The sequence below is a fragment of the Castor canadensis genome, chromosome 2, assembly GCF_047511655.1.
Source record: "Castor canadensis chromosome 2, mCasCan1.hap1v2, whole genome shotgun sequence".
NCBI classification, from domain to species: domain Eukaryota; kingdom Metazoa; phylum Chordata; class Mammalia; order Rodentia; family Castoridae; genus Castor; species Castor canadensis.
Genome location: NC_133387.1, coordinates 138804173 through 138826402, shown reverse-complemented (window position 1 = coordinate 138826402; position 22230 = coordinate 138804173). Strand labels below are relative to the sequence as shown.

General features: G+C 42.7%; 1 protein-coding gene across 2 annotated transcripts in view; it reads left to right on the top strand.

The window, feature by feature from the left end:
* The window catches only part of Shc4 (SHC adaptor protein 4), a 123944-nt gene that overhangs the window by 45163 nt on the left and 56551 nt on the right, over positions 1-22230 (top strand). For both annotated transcript variants that reach the window (XM_074065907.1, XM_020160548.2), the window contains exon 3: positions 20819-20882. In XM_074065907.1, coding sequence (XP_073922008.1) covers positions 20819-20882 — 64 coding nt within the window. The remainder of the gene's footprint in view (positions 1-20818; positions 20883-22230) is intronic.

Below are 22230 nucleotides of genomic sequence, written 5' to 3'. Positions count from 1 at the left end.
TCAGCCTAGCAAGCATAAAGTCCTGAGTTTAAGGCCCAGTACCACCAAAAGAGAGAGAGAGAGAGAGAGAGAGAGAGAGAGAGAGAGAGAGAGAGAGAGAGAGAGAGAGCGCTACAATTGTGTGGTTATTGAAGTACTATTTGCAATAGTTAAGAAATGGAAACAACATAAGTGCCCATCAACTAATGAATGGATAAAGAAAGTGTGGTATATAGACATGAACTATTCAACCATAAAAGGAAGGAAATCCTGTCACTTGTAACAACATGGATGAAACTGGAGATTATTATATTAAATCACATAAGCCAGGCACAGAAAGACAAGTTCTGCATGATCTCACTCATAGGTGAAATCTGCAAGGTTGATCTTGGGGAAATTGAGAGTAGAATAGAGGTTACCACAGGCCAGGGAGAATAGGGAAGAAGAAGGAGAGGAACCCCTTATAAAGGAATTAGGGCATAGTTGAGTGACTAAAGATAACAAAAGTTTGTTATACTTTTCAAAAAGGCAGAAGAAAGGATTTTGGAAGTTATTACTGTAAAGAAATGATATATGTTTGAGGAGACAGATAAATTTAATCTGATTTAAACATTACACAACGTATAGATACATGGAAATTGCATGTTACCTCATTAATGTGCACAATTTTTATGTTGCAATTGAAAAAATAAATTTAATGAAATTGAAAAAAATTATTTTTTCAATCACTATGAGCATTATCACGACTAATGCAAATCCTCCAGGGGACAGCTGATTTCAAAATGTTTTTACTTTTTTTCTGATTATGAAAAGCAATTTTGGCTTATTGTAGAAATTGGCTGAGATTAAAATAAAAGAGAAAATGCAAATCACTGAGATGTCTGATAGTGATGGTTTAATACATGATTTTTTGTATCGTATATTTAAAGACTAAAGTAGGATTATATGGCACATATTAATTGGTGATATGATTTTGTCATTTATTTTTCGCCTTTTCTAAGTCAATAAGTCTAAGCAGTAATTGCTTTGACCTAAGTTTTAAGGTAAAAGAATTTTAAGTGCATCCATTTGCCATAGGTATATTTACTGAGCCTTTTTGTCTTTAAGTAACAGAAAACACCCACTTAGTTTAATCAAAAGGGGGTTTCTTGAAAATGATACTGGGGCAGCTCATGCAAGGTGAGGAGCAGTGAACAGTCAAGGCAATAGGAAGACAGAGGTCAAGGCTTGCAAGGCCTCATCACTCCTCCATGTCTGGTTCGTTCAGTTCCAAATATCAAATTCCCAGGAAGAATGGTGTTGGGTCTAACCCTGAGCCAGTCATCTTTGGCCAGAACAGTGTTGCACCATGACAATATAGCAGTTCCATGGTAATCTTGGGAAGGGGAGGAGAAGAGAGAAAAAGGAGGGGAAGTAAGAGGAGGAGGAGAGAGAAAAGGGGGGAGAGAAAATTAAAGAAAAAAAGAGACTTGTAAAATGAAGTAGAAGATGTGAAAAAGATTGCTACCTTAAAGGAAAATAAGACATTGGGTCAATTTGTTTGGATACCTTCTTTATATATCTATCTATCTCTCTCTCTATATATAAAGCAAATATTGAGACTATTGAAATCACTCCCAAAAATCTCCTTAAAAGCTAATATTTACACACTTGCTAATCAACTGTTTAATGTTATTATAGCAATGCATTAATTTTAGAACATAGTTTAATTTTTGTACGTTTGTGGGACATTTCTAGAAATTTTGGGACTCCATGTGTAGGTACTGTACACATTTATGCCCCTTATAAAGGAGTTAGAGCATTGTTTTAGTGTTTTACATATTTACAGAAGCTTATAAAAATACTCGTAGTTTTTGTTCCATGACATGCTATTTACAATATCTATATTTTATTTGCTGAGGAGTCCTTGGTCAGGAGTGAAACTCTTAATTAGAGAATTTTTTCCATGAAAAATATGATATGAAGTGATTTCTAAAACTGTGTTGCAGCTAAAGGCAGGGGCTACTAATTTATCCATATGGATCTACAGAAGTATAAAGGCATACCTGTATTACACAAATATGTGATACTCATATATTCTCTAACTTAAGACAGAATAGTTAATATTTCTGTCAATGTAGAAGTGTGGATGGTAGTGGATGGCTTTAAATTTGAAGAGACACAAATGAGTTCAGAGATTAAAACACATGAGTGTTAAAGCCTCTGTAAGAGAGTACAATGTTTTTAGCTCTGATTGCTGAATGAAGTAGCTTTCTCTAGTGATTTCTTCTTACCATGCAGAGGCACAAGTGAATGCATTCTCATATCTGCCTTTTATGGTTCTTTTTGGTTTTCTCATTTTGAGTTTGATAGGTACAGTGGCCAATCCCTTATCTGTATCACTTTTCAACATAAGTAGAATAGACTATTGTTTTGGAAACACCAATATCCCCTTCATGGCAAAGCCCCAATGACCTAACTTCCTTCCACTAGGTCCCACCTCCTGAAAGTTCCATCACTTTCCAATAGTGCCACAGGCTGGGGACCAAGTCTTTAACACATGAGCCTTTAGGGGACACTGAACTATAGCAAAGACCAAGTCCAAAATATGTATAACTAATACTTACCTATAGATGAAAAGACTGTACGCTCATATGTTTTGCACCATGCACAAGTTAATGGCTGACCATGACCCCAAATCCTCTTCCGTTTGGTTCATGTTTGCTCCAGAGCAAGGTCATAGAACTATAGTATACAACCCAAATTCAGCCTGCTACCTGATTTTGATTTTGTCACCTTGCCACCCCAGAATGGTTTTGTTCCTTTTAATGGTTGAAAAGAAAACAAGAAAGACTATTTTGTGTTGTATGAAAATTATATAGAACTCAAATTTCCATGTCCTTAAATGCTGTTGGCATTACAACCATGCCTACTTATTTATAGTGGTCATATAGTTGTCTGTGGCTGCTTTTCAAGCTACAGTAACAGAGTTGTGACAGAGACCATGTGGCCTGCAAAGGCTTGAATATTTACTATGTGACCCTTTTCAGGAAAAGTTTGTGGCCTGCTGCAGAAGAGTGGTTCTCAACTAAGCTCAGTTGGAAACACTTGGGAGAGGTTTGAAAGCTCCCAGTCTCTAAGACCCATCTTGCATCAATTAAATCAGAATCTCTAGAAACGAGACTCGGTTGTCAGTATTGGCTAATGCTCCCCAGTGTTTCTCCAGTATGCAGCTGAGAATGAATGCATTTTGAGGGGCAGATGGACTCAGCCTTTCTATCTCCAGGCTACCAGATGGGAGAGAGAATGCAGGTCACTCTCATCAGCTATGTGTGGAAGAGGTAATGTGAGCAAAGAGACTCAGTACTTCCACATGTCCTCTGGGAAAAGCATCCTCTGTGGGCCTGCAGAGAGGCAGAGAGGCAGAGGGGGACGGGGTTATACCAAATATCTACTCCAGCATATAAGGTGATCAAGTTGAAGACAAACTTCCCCCAAATGGAATATCATAAGATACACAGGCAATGTAGCCTTTCCTATCCTAGCCTCTAGGGACAGGTGACCTAATTCCTTAGCATTCACAAAGTCTTTGGGACAAAGCTTTAGAGACAAGATCCAGTCACTCTGTGCAGTTAGCCCAAGCTGTGTGGTCCAGGAGATCTGCTTCAGAAGCACTATGACCTGTCTTAAGTTGCACACTACCAGGCCTCTTCCTAGACTTGCAGAATCAAAATTTCTAAGAATAGCCTAGATAAGTGCACTTTAGCCAGCTCCTGGTGATTATTAAGAACTCCAAAGTTTGGTCACCACTTACCTAAATGTTATATTGGTGCATCCTTGGCAGGTGTGCAGGCTAAAGTTGTCCTGCTGTTATTTGTCACAGTGACTTCACAGGCCAGGCCAGCAGTTACTCCGTTCAGAGGTGTGAACTTCCTACCTAAAATTTACAACATATATGCCAGATGGCCCTTAAAGACCTTGTCATTAAAAAAAAAAACTAGTGATGGAAGTCATACATTCTACCAGTTGCCACGTCATTCAATAATTATAGGCACCTCAATGACAAACTGTTACAAACAATATTAAATAGTGCCAAATCGTCCTTCTTTGACGATAGACCTAATTTCTGGACGTAAGTACACATTGTTTAGAGTAAAATAATAGGGTGAATGAAGTGGCTGATTAAATTGCCAACCTGCCTTTCTCTCTTTGGTTTTTGCCATGCTGGGGATACAACCCAGGGCCTCATGCATGCTAGGCAGGTGCTCTACCACTGAGCTACGTCCCCAACCCAGGAACTGACTTTTAAGTGATCACATTGCTTACCAGTGTGTTCTTTAACTCTGCAAGACCAGTGCTTATAATATTTTAAATATTTTGTCTAAACCACAATTGTTTTAAAGAAATCCAGATTATCCCAAAGTGAAGGAAAACAGCCTTTTGAGACAAATTCAATTGTAGTTTGCATGAAACCAACTATTTCTTTATTGTCATTATCACAAGATTTAACCACTTATTAAGCTTGTAACGCATCAGTTTGTGGGTGTATGTATTCAAATACTGAATTCTGAGATTCTCCTACAGGAAGTCATTCTGGGGCTTAATTTCTGTCCACTGGGGAGACTTGTATGGAGATGTGATACGTGGGATAGGATGGTCTTTTGCCTCATTTCGGTACAATTAATGGGTCCACATTAGCATCTGAGCCAAAGGGCAGAAGCACAGAGCAGACAAAACACCCCATGTCCTATGCTTGCTGAGTTAGGTCAAATTGCAAATGCATTTTAGAATCAGATTTTAAATATAATTCAGGTGAACAGACTGTTGCGATAAGTCAGTGTGAAAATAAATGCTGGGGATAGCACTGAAAGATTTTATTTGACCACACTGTGATCTGAAATGCCTGTCTCTAAAATAGAAGCATATATTTGATGAGCTGAGTGTACCCTCCCAGGGGCTGACTGATGCCCCTTGATAACAACACAAAGGGTGTTTGAAGCTTTCCATTTTTATTTGGTCTCTGGGCATTGACTGAATTCATTGTGCACTTGTCACCATGAAGCTGGGCTCAGGTTCTAAAATGTCCTGTCCCAGGCTTTTACAAACCCTTGGATGGCTTGAATTTCACCCAGCTGAACAAAATTGAACACATAGATCACTGAGCCTTGTTGTCTTGAAGGTAAAAATTTCAAAAAAAATGATGGTTACTAGTTTCCCTAGGACACTTGGACCAACGATACCACACTAACATGGAGTCTAAGTTACTCATGAGTATCTTCATTCATAATATGAAGGCATTTTGAGACATTTGAGTGACAGCTTGTACCCTAGACATAGTTCACTGCTTTCTTTAAGGACTCAGGTTGGAGATGAAAAGTCAGGGTGAATTCCTTGGGCAATACAGGAAAACTTGTTTGGCCTGCGTATTTTTGACTTTTATTTTGAAAAGCTCTTGCTGTGGTGATGATTTTTTTTTTTCTCATTTCTATTTGCCTGAACAAACTGGGACCATGCCTTCATTCTACGTGTGAGAGAGAGAGTGAGACTGTATGAGACCTGAGTGTGTGGGGCAGAAGTGGGGGATGTGAGGAACATGGTCTTTGATCCTTCCAGCTGGGCCCTTTGGCTGGGTTCATGTCAGATGTTTTCTGTCTTTCCTATTTACTGAAGAACTGCATTTTCACCAGGAAGAACCCACCCCAAAGCCCCTCCCCTCATTAAATGCTCCAATTTGCCTTCCAAACTTGGAAAAATAAAAGGGGGGGCAGTGGTTAGGCAACATTATTTCCAGAGTTGCTTAACTGTTTAAGGGTTAAAGACACAGAAAAATTACAATTTCAGTACTGTAGTGGCCAAGGGTTAGCAAAGAAAGATGACTTTGTTTAGGTGATTAGTTTGGACTTTGTTAAGACAGACAAAATATCTTTTTTTGGTCTTATGGCGTAGGCAGGGTTTTATAGTCTTAAAAGCAAATCTTCAACTGCATTCTCATTCTCTTACATCAGTCCACTTCTTCCCTTCTCTCTCATGTGGAGAAACAATAAACAAAGTGGCCACTGTTGGAGCTCTTTCTCTCTCTCTCTCTTTCTTTCTGGTACAGGCTCCCGTGATAGAAATCTTCACTCATTTAAACTCCAAAAATTCTCTTCTTGTAAGAGAGAACATTTGTCAAATGTTTGCTAGCTGGAAAAAAATCATGGCCAGTCAGTTCCCAAAAGGGTTCTACAGAAATGCAGGCTGCTGGGGCAGGAAGGCAGGGCCCCCTTGGTCCTGGGAGAAATTATCTGTTGGGCCTCTCAACTCTGTTTTCTTTTTCCTCAGCATTTTTTAAGTCAATGCATTAGGCTGGAGGGTGTGGCTAAAACTTAGAAAAAAAAGCACTGAAAGTACTATTTGTTCTTGAAAATGTTACAGTTAATTTCTTGGTCCCAGTCGCAAGGAAAGAAGAGAGCTTTGTGAAGAAAAGCAACAGAATGAAGGCATATTATCTGTCTTCCAGGGCTGAGATTTCAAATTTGTTAACACTGATATCTGTAAAGAAAGTAGAAATTTGAGAGGTTATTTTTAAACAATGGTTCTAGAATGTTTTCTGGGGGCTGAGGTGAGAAGTAGAATCCTTTAAAGTTTGTACAGACAGGTCTGTTTTTGGAGAGAGAGCCAATGGTTCCTTTGGGAGTCTCAAATTCAAAAAAACTTGTCAAGAGCAAGTTCGTAGGCATGAGATTTTGCCTTTTGAGGAGAGTTGGATATCCAGAGATTTTCAAATTCTGAGAAATTCAAGGACTTCAAGTGACTTTATAAAGTTGAGTGAATGTGTGAATGCACACGTGTTTCTGTGTGCCAGACAGCACTAAGAGCCAAAGGACAGAGAGGAAAGGGCTAGGGAAAGGATGGGGCATCCATGTGAGTGTGTCCTGGAGGTGACTTCTGCCATTTGACCCTTACCCTTGACTGTTTACCCCATCCACACTGGTGTAAGGATTGGCCACAAGATAGCCCTCATTCTGTTGGGGGCATGAGCAAGGGAAGGGCAGCAATACGCTCCTTGCCTTAGTCCCCAGAGCCTTGGGCTCTGCCAATATGGCTCCTCTACCTCCAGGAGGCTCCCCCATGGCTGAGTATGGGTTTTGAAGTCAGAACTGGGTTGGCATTCTGTCTCTCCCAGTACCAGCTGCCTTATTTGGAGGCAATAAAATTTAAATTCTTTGAACTTTTGTAAAATACTACCCTAAAGTGGTTTTATTAAGGTGAAAGTTGCTGATGTACATAAGACAAGTCCAGTTTTTCTTTGTTTTACTGTAGCATTCATTATCTCCCTTCCCTCCCCGCCTTCCTGCCACATTCCCTCCTTTGATGCTCGGACCCATTTTGGGTCAAAGAACATCATCTTTATCGAGGGGTTTATATTTCCATAGCACCATTACTTTAGCAGCTGTCTTTCTTTTACAGTGGCGTCCATAATGGTCCTGTAGTACCAGGGGGATCAGGCAGGGTGATACCAGGCATGCTCCTAAGACAAGGAACATTACCCCATTAAGGTCTTGAACCCACCAAAGTTGAGAACCAGCCCCAGAACAGGTCACTGGGACTCCATCCCTTCCAGGTCTGCACAGGGACATGAGCAACCTTTTTCATCCTGTCAGTAATTTCTTCAGTTACCTTTCCCTCATCTTCAATCTGTAAACAGCAGTTACTCAGATTGAACTTTTCACATACTCCACCCTCCGAGGCTAGCAAATAGTCCACAGTCAAACGGTTTTGGTAGATGGCGTTGCGTATTTTAGTTGGTTGTTTGGCTAGTATGTTGAGGGCTTTAGCTGTTTCATTAGTTACAATCTCAACTACTGCCTGAAGCTGAATGATGTGGTTGAGCATACAGATGGGGGTGTGACAGCGCCAGGAGCCATCTTCCTCCTATGTAGCAGGACCATAATATTGAATGATCCACTCTGGAGGTCATTCATTGTCCCTCCAGACACCTATTTGTAGGGCATCTCACTTTTTCCTGTTTACCTTTTCCTCATATATGGAGACTCCTAATTTTTTGCCTTGGCTGAGGGGGAACAAGAAGAAAGAAGGACAGATGGTACCCAGCACACAGGATCCAAGCCAGTTTTGGGGAAGGATTGTGTAAGCTCGTTCCCCACAGAGCCAACATAGCCCCTTAGGTGTCCAACACTCTATGCTGCGGTTAGATTGTTCCAGGCTGTTGCAAGCTTAGGGAAGTTACCCAGAAGGTGAGGTTGGGGCTCCGTGTGATTGGGAGCCCCCCAACCACTGAGTCTCCTGAGTATCGTCATTATAAAACTTTTATCCCAAACAGATCAAGTCCCCTACCAGGATGGAGAATTGGCCTTTTGGACGGGAGATACAGTAATTCCCAAGAATAGAGGTTTTTAGGAGCCAAACACCCTCCCCAAGGCTAGGGAGAGTGGTTTCATTAAAGGGCTCTTGTGGGTTTAGCTCTTTTCCTCCCATGGCCAATGGTCTCTCATATTTGTTCCTCCACAAACATAATACAAAGTTAAATTCAGAGTTTGTGCTATTGACTCATCTAGTGAGAGTAACAGGCTTTTGGTTGTAACTGAGATGGGAAACTCACTTTGTATCTCCTCATAAAAGGAGTGAAAGACCTGGTATGAGGAGCTCTCATGAGTGATCGTGATGAATTGAAAATGCAGCAAAGGGGTATGCTCCCTTTCCATAGATTAAAATGCCAAACTTTTCCCCAACTTCCCGGCCTGTTTCATTGAAGTTGAAATAGTGAAATTTACAGGGTTATAGGCACCAAGAGTGCAGTCGGGGGTTCCTTCCCTTTTTTGTAGAAGAGTGGCAGTTCCATGTGAGGTATGGACCTCCCCTTTTAGCTAAGTTGCCCACCTTTCACAACCCCAATAAGGGTAGTAGAGCTGTTCATAGTACACACAATCAGATATCCCACTGTCATCTTCTGGTCACGTATACTTGTCATTTAACCTATAGGTCCTTTCCCAGGCTAGCTCTCCACAGTTACCCCAAGGGTCAGCGTCTTCAGCTATTGCAGCACACACATCAAACATATGGACACAGGTGTGTTGTGGTCATTAACCTGGGTGCAGTTAAGGAGCCTCCCAGTGCTGCTGAAACTTTGGGCCTCTAGCCATTGCTCCCAGGGGCGATAGATGGGGTTAAAACAGATACACTGACCATCATGAAAGCACACTGAGTAGGTGGTATGGCTGTGGGTGCATGACCCAATAATGGTGCCTGCACAAGAATAATAAGTATGGAAAACCAAAGTTTGGGTAACAGCACTCCCTCATCGGGTAGTGTGTGTACATGAGCCATAGTCCAAAGCCTGGGAGTCCCAGGTAGATAGCTGACCAAGATTAGCAAGAGTACTTGGAGTGGACTCATCCTCAAAGGTGAGATGGGTGACTCCTCAAGCTTCTGCTGTGCGTAGACTAGTCAGCTTCTGGAATGACTAAAGCAGAACTGACATCTCATCGTCGTCTGTGGACTCCTGTTGTCTCCTGGGAAGCAGGATCTTGTTGGGGAAGGGCACTGGTGTTCCAAAGGGTAGTCTTGCATGGTGAGGCTGGGTCAGGAATGCACTCCCATTCAAAGGAAGCTAGCTTCACTTGGCTATGGTGGATCCAGGGAACGATCTCTGTTACTTTAACTGCAGTGAGGGTAGACAAAATGACAACCAAAGGGCCCCTCCAGTGGGGCTTTAGTCATTGAATATTCCGTTCCTTTACTCAAAATAGCATGCCTTGGTTTATAAGGCTGCATGGGAGTTGTTAGGCTAACAAGGAGTCTTTCTTTTACCCAGATATTGATTTTTTGAGAGTCAACCCAAGGGCCTGTATCTGCTGTCTCAGGGTGAGGTCACCTATTTCCTTAAGGTCCCCTTGCAGGCTCTTGACTAAAGGAGGTGGATTCCCAAAGAGAATTTCAAAAGGAGAGAGACCCATCCATTTGGTGGGGCTTGACCTAATCCTGAGCAAGGCTATGGGCAGTAACTGATCCCATTATAGGTGGGTCTCCTGGCATAGTTTTCCCAATTGCAATTTTAGATTCCTGTCATATGTTCTACTTTTCCTGAACCCTGGGGGCAGTAGGCTGTGTGTAGCTTCCAAATTATTCCTAATCCCTTAGCCACCAACTATACCATCTCAGTCACAAGGGCTGGTCCATTGTCTGACCCAATAAATACAAGTATTCCAAATTGAGGGATGATCTCCTTTAATAGACACCTGGCCACTTCTCAGGCTCTCTCAGTCTGAGTGAGGAAGGTTTCCATCCATCCTGAGAAGGTGCAAACAAACACTAGCAAATATTTACATTCTCTGGTCTGTGGCATCTCAGTAAAGTCCACAATCAGGCTTTCAAAAGGAGTTCCTCTAAATCTTTGCACCTGGGGTGACACTCTTGACCCTTGTTGGGGATTGTTTCTGGCACACAAGCTGCTACCTTTCACATACTGTCTTTCTTATGCTGGAGAGCTTGGGAACATAAAAATGTTGGTCCAAGGTGGTCTCAAGAACTGTCTGCCCTGAGTGAATTCCTTCATGGAACTGCTTGACAAATATGGGAGCCAGTGACTCAGGTATGGCAATGCGGCCATCAGTAAACTTCCACCATTCATCAGGTAGAAAATTTTCTCCTTCAGTCTCAAACCAAGCCTGTTCTTATGAAGTATACTATGGGTCCCATTCAGATAAAAGGCACAGGAACAAAGCAGCTGTCAGTGAGGCCGAGGTTTGTCCTCTTGTGAGGGCTGCTTGCTTGGCTTCCCTATCAGCCTTTTGGTTTCCATGAACAGCTATTGTCTCCCCCTTCTGGTCTCCCTCAGCAGTGCGTGACTGCTACTCGCTTAGGGGCCCATACAGCTTCTAGTAGTTCCAGAATTTCTTGTCCATATTTAACACTTTTTCCTCCCAAGTTAATGAGCCCCCCTTCTTTATATAGGGCTCCATGGACATGAATGGTAGTGAAGGCACATTTAGAGTCTGTGTAGATATTTGCTTGCACTCCTGCAGTGAGCTGGAGTGCCCATGTGAGAGCAATGAACTCAGCTTTTTGAGGTCCCGACTAGTAGTAGACATGCTTCAGTTACAGCATCCAGAGTTAGCGTGCAGAGACCACTGCATGTCCAGTGAAACATGTGCCTTCCCAGAGAAAGCTGCTCCATCTGTGAAATTCTCAATGTCCAGATGACTAATAGGCTGGTCAGTCAAGTCTGGACAGCTGGAGAACACCTCGTCCATAACCTCTAAGCAGTATGCTCCAGGGGGCCTGAATCAACCAGTAATAGGGTGGCTGGGTTTAGAATCTTAACAATCTCTGGCCAGATATGTGGGTTTTCACATAACATGCTTTGATATTTGATCACTCGGGAGTTTGTTAACCAATAATTTCCTTTATATTCCATGAGAGTCAAAGCAGAGTGGGGAACTTGGACTGTGAGTTCTTATCCCAAAGTAAGTTTGTCTACTTCAGAAACCAAGATGGCAGTGGCTGCCAGGGTATGCAGGCAGAGAAGCCAGCCTTGGGAAACTGCATCAAGTTGCTTTGATAAATAGGCCACTGGGCAGTGCCAGGAAACTAGCAGCTGGGTCAAGACTCCCACAGCTGTCCCCAGTCTCTCATGTACATACAGGAAGAAGGCTTCATCTCATCTGGCAAGCCCAGAGCAGGGGCATTTGTGAGAGCCCTCTTAATTTCTTTAAAGGCCTTTTCTTGCTTCTCTCCCCATATCATAGGTTCCCTGTCTCCTCCCTTTGTGGCTTTATAAAGGGGTTTTGCCAAGAGAAAGTAATTGGGGATCCAGATCCGGCAGAAACCTGCAGTTCCTAGAAACTCCCTAATCTGTCAATGGGTCTTGGGAGTTGGAATGGAGCAGACAGGCAGTTTCCTCTCAGGGCCCCATCTATATTGTCCTTGTGACAGATGAAACCCAAGGTATTTGACAGTATCCTGGCAAATCTGAGCCTTCTTTCGGGAAACCTTATATCCTGCCTTCCATAAAAGGGAGAGAAGGAGGTGGGTTCCTTCCATACAATCCTGAGTTGGTCCAGCCAACAAAAAGTTCATCTATGTACTGTAGGAGTGTGTAGCCATGCTGGTCAGCCAAGAAAGCCTTTAGGTCAGATGCCAGGCAGTCCAAAAATAGTGGGATAGTTTTTGAAGGCTTGTGGCGACTGAGTCCAAGTCAATTGTCCCTTCTCTCCAGTACTAGAGTTTTCCCATTGGAAGGCAAAGATGGGTTGGCTCTGAGGGGCCAGGCAGATGCAGAAAAATATGTCCTTAAGATCCAGGCAGATAAAGAATTTTTGCCTCAGCTGGGATAAAGCCCAGAAGCATGTACGGGTTTGGGACTACAGGGTGTAAGGTAACAGTTGATGAATTAACTGCATGGAGGTCCTGAACTGGCCTAAAGTCTTCAGTCCCTAGTTTTTGAACAGGCAGTGAGGGGGTTCCAGGGAGACTGACAAGGCCAAAGGATCCCATACTTCAGGAATCTGTCAAGATGCTTTTGGATCCCAATCTGGGCCTTGCAAGGAATGTAGTATTGCCTCTGGATAGCAGGGATGGCTCCCAGCTTTAATTCTAACCCTACTGAAGGTATGTTCTGAGCCAGTTGTGGGGCAGAGGGGGTTTCCTCAGCCCATACTCCTGGAATATTAAAGGGAAGTTCTGGCATCTCAGCAATTTCTTTTTTAGAGGCACAGAGTCACCATTCCTCCTCCTGTGCACCTGTGAGGGTCAGAATCTTGGCTTCAGGTCCTCTCAGCTTTATTTTTTTAATTTATTTAATTTATTTATTTTTTATTATTCATATGTGCATACAATGCTTGGGTCATTTCTGCCCCCTGCCCCCCCTCCATAACCACCCACCCCATCCCCCCCTTCTCCCCCCCACCCCCATGATACCCAGCAGAAACTATTTTGCCCTTATCTCTAATTTTCTTGAAGAGAGAGTATAAGCAATAATAGGAAGGAACAAGGGTTTTTGCTGGTTGAGATAAGGATAGCTATACAGGGCATTGACTCACATTGATTTCCTGTGCATGTGTGTTACCTTCTAGGTTAATTCTTTTTGATCTAACCTTTTCTCTAGTTCCTGGTCCCCTTCGCCTACTGGCCTCAGTTGCTTTTAAGGTATCTGTTTTGGTTTCTTTGCATTGAGGGCAACAAATGCTAGCTAATTTTTTAGGTGTCTTACCTATCCTCATATCTCCCTTGTGTGCTCTTGCTTTTATCTTGTGGTCAAAGTTCAATCCCCTTGTTGTGTTTACCCTTGATCTAATGTCCACATATGAGGGAGAACATACGATTTTTGGTCTTTTGGGCTAGGCTAACCTCACTCAGAATGATGTTCTCCAATTCCATCCATTTACCAGTGAATGATAACATTTCGTTCTTCTTCATGGCTGCATAAAATGCCATTGTGTATAGATACCACATTTTCTGGATCCATTCGTCAGTAGTGGGGCATCTTGGCTGTTTCCATAACTTGGCTATTGTGAATAGTGCTACGGTAAACATGGGTGTGCAGGTGCCTCTGCAATAACCTGTGTCACAGTCTTTTGGATATATCCCCAAGAGTGGTATTGCTGGATCAAATGGTAGATCAATGTTTAGCTTTTTAAGTAGCCTCCAAATTTTTTTCCAGAGTGGTTGTGCTAGTTTACATTCCCACCAACAATGTAAGAGGGTTCCTTTTTCCCGCATCCTCGCCAACACCTGTTGTTGGTGGTGTTGCTAATGTTGGCTATTCTAACAGGGGTGAGGTGGAATCTTAGTGTGGTTTTAATTTGCATTTCCTTTATTGCTAGAGATGGTGAGCATTTTTTCATGTGTTTTTTGACCATTTGAATTTCTTCTTCTGAGAATGTTATGTTTAGTTCACTTGCCCATTTCTTTATTGGTTCATTAGATTTGGGAGAATTTAGTTTTTTAAGTTCCCTATATATTCTGGTTATCAGTCCTTTGTCTGATGTGTAGCTGGCAACTATTTTCTCCCACTCTGTGGGTGTTCTCTTCAGTTTAGAGACCACTTCTTTTGATGAACAGAAGCTTTTTAGTTTTATGAAGTCCCATTTATCTATGCTATCTCTTAGTTGCTGTGCTGCTGGGGTTCCTTTGAGAAAGTTCTTATGTATACCTATTAATTCCAAAGTATTTCCTACTCTTTCCTATACCAACTTTAGAGTTTGGGGTCTCCTCTCAGCTTTAAAGCTGCCATGCCATCAGAGTCAAAGGTTATCTGTGCCCTTAGCTTGCACAACAAATCTCTGCCCATCAAGGCCACAGGGTAATCAGGAAGGTAAAGGAACTCATGTCTTACTTCATGCTTTCTGAGGTTACATTATCTGGGTATGAGGAAGGGACAGCGATTTTGATCTCCCATGGCCCTGACAATGGTTGCATGTCTCTGTGAGAGAAGACCCACAGGTTGGGTTACAACTGAATGGGTCACACCAGTGTCCACCATTAGGTCAATGGGATGGACCCCTATCTTCATTCAGACCTTAGGCTCCTGGGGGACCCAGTGGAACAGAGCCCAGTCTGTCCTAGTCCTCCTCACAATCCTCAAAAGTGGCCAGCCTGACACTGTCCTCCTCCCAGGGACCACTTCTCCCCTGAGCACGCCGATACTTTCCTTCAACAACTCGGCCTCTGCCTCTGGTAGGGGGTGCTTTCTGGAGGTCCCTGGGCCAGTGGGGACATTCATTTTTCCAGTGTCCTTCTTGACAATAGTAGACACACTGGTCTTGCTTTAGTTCCTCTCTGGGGTGAGACTGTTCCAGGGGTGCTGACCACTGTCCATGGGGACTGCCTCTTCTTCTACCATGGACTGCATGCTGGGGCCCACCAGACTGTCTGGCTAGAGCTGCAGCAAGGAAGTCTACCTTCCTTTTCATCTTTCTATTGCCTCCTGTTTGGCCTCCTGATTTTGATTGACAAAGACTTTTGTGGCCACCTCCAGAAGCTGGCTGGCATTCACACCAGCAAACCCCTCAAGCTTTTGCAGCTTTCTCCTTATGTCCCCCCTGGGCCTGGCTGACAAAGGCTGCATTAATGGTCCTCTGGTTTTTGGCTGCCTCTGGGTCAAAAGGGGTGTATAGGCAAAAGTCCCCACATAATTGCTTGTAAAACTGACTGGGGCTCTCATCTGGCTCTTGGTAGACTTCTGTTGTCTTACATTCATGAACCTTTTTCCTCCTTCCCTCATGCCTCCTAATAATGCCTCCTGATACTGCTCAAGCCACTGGTAATCTTGGTCATGATTAGGGTCCCAGTGGGGGTCCTCTTTGGGAAATTGGCCCTGAGAGTAAGCTTGGACATTTCGAGTGTCCGCAGGGGCATGGTCTTCCAGCCACCTTAGAGCTGTCAAGGTTATACAGTGTCTCTCCTCAGTACTAAATAGAGTCAGAAGAAGCTGTCGGCAGTCTGTCCAGGTGGGCTTATGAGTTTGGATGATGGACTGCTTTAGATCAATCAGGACCTGAGGCTTTTCCATGATGCTTCCAACTAAGTAGGTCTGTGGGGGTGAAGGGCTGGTAGATGAATGTCCGCCTTCCTCCTTGCATCAGACCATTCTGGTCATAATATATTTGGCCCTGGACCTCCCTCAGGGGCATCTGCAGGGTGATGGGTTCCAGGAGAGAGGCCAGGTCCATATTGTGACTGTTCAAGTGTTCCTGGTTGAACCTGGGACCAGTCTCATAGGAATTGCGGAGTGAAGACTGGTGGGCTCGGAGTGAGCATGAGGTTTATGTGGACTGAGGAAGTTGGGGTTGTTGCAGTCCCAAGGACTCCTGGCTTCAGCCTCATAAGTGTATTTGCTGCTGGGGCGTCACTGTTGAATGCTACTTCCCCTTCCAGGGGTGGGGATGGAGAGGCAGATGGTGGTGACAAAGGTGGGTATGGTGGCACATAAGGGGGCAGGGTCCCATGCTAATATGGGTTTCTCCAGCTTTTTACATTTTTCCTCGCATGTGGAAGCTGCGGCCACCTGGCTACCATGACCCTACATGCTTCCTCAAGGTGGAGCTTTAGCCACGTGGGCCAACCGAGGACTGCATCCTGCCAGCAATCAATATAAGGAAATTGATCTGGATGTCTGGGTTCCCTGAACACCTCTTCAAAAACTCTATTGACTATGACCTTATCTAGTGACCCCTCTGAGAGCTATTCTACACCAAAAGCAGGCCAGTCTATTTCACAGAAAGTCCTAAGCTTGCCAGGAGTCAGCTTGACCCCAAAATCTCCATTAAATCCCCTCTTAAAGTTCTTAAGCATGCCCTCTAAGGGCGGTGTTCTTACTCTGACCTCCTCCCATTCCTCCCATTTGCCAGACGTCAAGACAGAGGCAAAGACAGAAGGGAAGAGGGCTTTGGAGAGGAGGTAAGGGGTCCTCCTCTCTGGCACACAGGGGAAAACAAGGAACACGACTCACTTTGTCCATCTCTGGCCACTCCCCTTGTGGTGATTTAGGCATCTGTTCGCCATAGTTAGTCCATATAAGCCCTGGACCAAAGCCCCTGTTAGGGCTCACCCTAGACCATATGAGTTCATCATGGACTGCAGATCAGGACTCTGCACTCACTTTATAACCAGGCTATGTCTCAGGCTCACACTTTCACACACTCTCACACAGAACAGTACTTCCACCCCATTCCCTGAACCTGAAAGACACTGTTTCACCCCCAAAAAGGCAGTTACTAGGGTATCTTTGGAAGTTGGTCAGTCTCCCCTTCTGCCTCCTGAGGCAGGCCTGAATTCAAACCCAGGTTCTCACCAGTCTGATGAGTGGGGCTCCCAAGTTGGTTCCAGAGCCTTTTTGGGTTCCTTTGTGCAACTGGAACTTGCCTCCTTGGCTCACCAGGAGAAAGGCTCCCTCTCCTCAGATCAATATGGGTGGCCCTCCTGGCAGGCCAGGGATGCTGAGCTGGCAATAGGGAGGTGAAAACATTGCCCTCCAAATCCCAGATGAGTGCCCCAGAAATGTTGCAGAAGGGCTCACATAGAGACAGAGAAGGCACCAAAGGTTTCGGGAAGCAAGTGTATTAAGCAAGCCAGCAGTGACTCAGTGGACTTGAGTTTAAAGCTGAACCCCAAGAACAAAGGGAGCCTTCCTTATATACCAATTAGAGCAGGTCACAGAAATGAGGGGAGGTCCAGCTTGTTCCATACATAGTCACTTGCTATTTCATTGACCGCTTTAACCTCTGGGGTTAGTTGACCCTTCTCTGGTCTCACCCCAGGTAACATTCCCCAACTCCAGTTTTTCTGTTTCACTGTGGTACTCATTCTCTCCCTTCCCCCTCCCTGCCTTCCTGCCATAGAGCCACATCTCCATCCTAAATGTTTCTTTTATCCCACACTTGATGCTATTTCAATCAAGTTCTCCCCATCATTTTGATAAATTTTAGGATTTCTTTGTTATATTTTAACAAAGTGCTCTTTTAGAAAGATTACCTGAATATTAATCTATGCCCTTAGCAATGGATAAGTCTGTCTGAAGAAGAATTTTTCCCATCATTCCCAGTGGTGGATTTGGTATTTGTCTTTTTCCCTTTTCTTTCTTCCTTTTTGTGTTTTGATGACACTGAGGTTTTGAACTCAGGGCCTTGCACTTGCTAGGTAAGAGTGAAGGAGTTGAAACATGCCCCTAACTGTCTTTGCTTTAGTTATTTTTTCAACTAGGGGCTAGCCTTGAACTGTGATCCTCTTACCTCTGTCTCTTGTGTAGATGGAATTACAACCATGTGTCTCCACACCCAGCTTCTTGGTTGAGATGGGATCTTGCTAACTTTTTGCGTGTGGTGGCTTTTATCTGTTACCATCCTAATGTCTACCTCACAAACAACTGGGACTACAGGGCATGAACCACTCCATATTTGCCTTTTTTTCTAACTTAATGCGAGTAAAGTTTCTTGTAGGCATTTAAAATTTTTATTTTAAAATAATAATGAATATAAACATTTTCTTTTCTTTCTTTTTTGGAGGCAGATTCCTGCATAGCCAGAGTGTTGGGATTACAGGCATTTACCATCAAGCCTGTCTGTTTTTTAAGACTAAACTTTCTCCTTTTGTGTGAATTATCTAAACCAAGAGTTGACAAACCTTGGCCAGTGTCTTGTTTCTAGAAACAATAGCTTATTGATATGCAGCCATGCTCATTTGTTTATTTATTGTCTAAGGCTGCGTTTTGCACTACTGAGAAGTTGCAATAGGGGAAAGACTAAAATATGCGCCATCTCGACCCTTCACAGAGAAAGTGCCGGGACTCTGCTCTCGCCTCGTATCTCTCATTCACCCTTGCCATGCTACACATTGCGCTCCAGTGACGTCAGCGTGCTTCAGTCCCTCGTGTTACGTGTTACATTTTTGTTCTTCACTGGTGCGCTTCTTTCTGTCTGGGATTTCAATCCCTGCCGTGCTAGGAACACTCATCTTCCCATGCTGTGCTTGAGAAGTGCTAATTCTACACCCTTTTTCCACAATGCTACTTTTGTTAGAAGATAGCGACAGTTGGTGTCTGAGAACCACAGCGGTGCCTGGGAAAACACTGTAAAACTACAAGGTGCTGTATAAAAGTGACTTCCAATAATAATAATTATAACAATTATTATTATACTTGGCAGCATCAATGTCTGCCTTTGTTTCTACTTTTATTTAAAGCTATTTACAGAGCACCCTGATTGGATCTCCCTGAGTAAAAGATTTGCCCCCCCTCCTTTTTTTTAAACCTATACTATTCTTTATTAAATATTATCAGTGCAGTGAGTGCCTGGACTTATTATTTTGGTAGTGCCAGAGGTCAAAATGGATCAATTATACAGGTCCTGTCAATTATTGTGTAATCAGTAAGATGACTAAAATATCAAATCAACCAACCAGACAAGAAAGAACAACTCTCTGTCACCCTTATAGTTGACTCTAGAGAACAAAGGTTGGATTGCTAGAGAAACAACACATATGAACTCTTGAGAAAATATGCTAAACCAGAGAGCCATTCTATTCTGTGGTTTCAGGTAATTGTGCAAAAATCAGATAAGATAATACTTTGGTAAAGAGTTTCATTTATCCAGAGGAAAAAGAGACCCTAAATGAAAACATGTAAGTCTGAAATGATGCCTGGAGTCTTTGGGAATTCTTACTTTTCTGTTCTTCTTCTGGAAGAACATTGCTCTACACTACAACCTACCCTAAAGGAGGCTTTTAAGTAGTGGGTGTGCATTCCTTTCTGAATGGCTTCCCCCACTTTTCTTCGAATCAAAATATTTTATAGGAAAAGATTAATCATAAGATACAATATATTTTAAAAAATTGTAATACATCTTAGGTATGTGTATATAGTTTAGTAATTTAAACAATGTTCTCTGGGGACCCAGGAAGGAACAGAAAGGTTTCCATTTGCCTTGTGAAAAGTTTAATATATGAGAATACAACCACAAATCTAAGGTTCAGATTACGCAGAGTGAAAGCTTGGTGGGTTATGGTTGCTCAGAGGCCCAGAGACAAAAGCTTTTAGTTATGTCTGCATTGCTTAGACCAGAGCACCTGCTCCACCACATCCATTAAGGAGTAACTGCTTATTTTCTCTCAGGAAGTGCAATATAAAGTTAGGGCAGAAAAATAGGCAAAGGAGGAAATTTGATATTGATTTTCTCTTCTTCTGTGAAATTACATGAGAGCTCAGTGGCTTGTAGCAGGAACTCAGTCGATAAGGCTCCATTTGAGACCACCTTGAAGTTCAATGCTCTCCCATCCTTTTAGACTTCCTCTATGGTCATACTTATTTGTAGTTCATTGTTTTGGTGCTGAGGTACTACGAAGTTTTTTTTTTTATTCACAACACTACAGTGAGGATTTGCTAAAGGTAAAATTATGATTTATTCTCAGAAAAATAAGATATGCTCTCTCCTTTTTGGTTAAAAAAGAACAAATACACACATACACTCCAAATCTGAAAATCTAAGGGAGAAAACAAATGAGTAAAGTGAATAGTTGTTGTAAAGCAACTTTTCAGTCTTAGAGTGTTGCTAGGTCTTCTTTGAACAGCAGAAAGACAAAGAATGATGCTTTCTCCTGTGGGAAACGCTTATGTCACCCTCACCACCATGTGTGCAGCTTGGTCTTGATCATTTCTTTTTATTTATTTATTTATTTATTTGTTGTTTTGTGGTACAGGATTTGCACTCAGGGCCTACACCTTCAGCCACTCCACCAACCCTACCTTCACACACACACACACACACACACACACTTTGCTCAGGCTGGCTTCGAACTGCGATCTACCTTGTGTCTGCCTCCTGAGTAGCTGGCATCACAAGTGTGAGCCACCAGCACCCAGCTTCTAACATTTCTTCATTTCTTTTTTTTTTTTCCAGGAAAACTTAACAGGTTTCTTTATAATTGTTATGCAGTTGAACTGCTAAAACTTGTTCACTGAAACGTAATGCTTTATATCCCCACATTTATATTAAAAATCCACACATAAATGAAAATGGAAAAACTGCCCATACCTGATTTCTGTCCTGTTTTTCCCACTCACAGTCACATGCTTAGTACCTTTTGACTCCATGGAAAAAGAGATCTATCTTTCAGAACTACTGATAACAGGAATGAAATGTTTCCCATTTCTTAGCATGCTGTCCATGTCTGCAGCATGCTAGCTGGATGTCTTTTGACATAATTGTTACACATTTGCATGAATAACACACAGGTTGGCATCTTCAAAAAAGGCCAGCCAGATAGGCCTCCCTTGCCTCCTGCAAAGCACCAATAGCTTCTAACATTTCTTGAACACTTACGATCTGTAGGTAGAATGCTAAGTATCTCTATGATTTTTGTTCCCTAGGGAAGCAATAAGTCGTCTTTGTGAAGCTGTCCCCGGGGCAAATGGAGCCATTAAAAAGAGAAAGGTAAACGAATATTTGTGTGGTTTTCTTATTTTATGTTTCTCTAACTATTGCAAAGATAGTAACAAAATAGTTGTTAGTGTATTTCACCATGTGTGGTATGATATCAGAGTTGTGCCCAAAGTCACTCTCAGCCCTCAGGCTTTTCTGACTCACCCAGCCCTGTCTGAAGTGGTGAAGCCTTGAGTGGCAGAGGGGAGAAAGCACTTGGGTGTCATCTCCCCAGTCACTGTTCTTGTTCCTATGAAGTTAGTTCAACCAGGTCACTAGTAAGTGCCTTGGAATGTCAATATTTTATAAAGGTATGTATCCTGCATTCTCCTGTTTTAGACTTTAAGACTTCCTGTTCTATTTTCACATGTAAACATGGTGGAAGTGTCCATCCATGGGTAGGGAGAGATTTGCCTGGGGAAAGAAAGCAAACTTTGACATTAGTCAGACTTGGATTGAAATTCTGCGTCTACCATCCACTAACTGTGTGATCTTGGACAAATCACCTAGTCTATTGGATCCTTGGTTTCCTCATTGGTAAAACAGGAGAAAAATAGCACTTAATTATAGGGTTCTGGAAGAATAAAGTAAAAATAATGGTTATAAAGTATCTCACTATGTCTGGAATATATTAGACTATTTTCTGTGTTGATGGCACTGAGTATTACTGCTGTTAAACTATAAACCCTTAAATATTTCATTGCTTTGAAAAGTTCAGTGGTAAATTCAAAGGCTCTTAAGATAAGTAGATAAACCTGGAATGATGGGCTCTGCATTTGGGAGGCAGAGGCCGGAGGATCAAAGTTCAAGGCCAGCCCAGGCAAAAAATGTTAGCAAGACCTTACCCCAAAAACAAGCTGGACATAGTAATAGCAGTGTTAAGATCTCTGACCTCAGCTACTTGGGAAGTGTAGGTGGGAGGATCATGGCCCAAGGCTGGCCTAGGCAAAAAGCACAGAAAATAATCTAATATGTGTCAGATACTGTTAACTACGTTGGAGAAAGTATTTCACTTAATTCTTACAAATGCTATCTGAAAAGTAACTCAAGCAAAAAGGGCTGAAGAAAGACATGCCTAGCAACTGTGAGACCCTGAGTTCAAATCCCAGTACCAACAAAAATGAGAGCATATAAATGCCAGAATTGTAGACTGTTTAAGGGAAAGAAATCTCTGGAGATCTCTTGGTTTAACACTTTTCTTTTGCCAGCTACAAAAGTGGGTCAGAGAGAAGAGATGACCACTAGTATGATTGAGGTCAGTCGCAGAAGAAGCCCAGTCCCCTGATTCCTAGCTTTGTTGTCTAGTTTTCTATCACCTGGCCCCATTTTTCATTGTCACTCTTCATCATTTTACATGGGG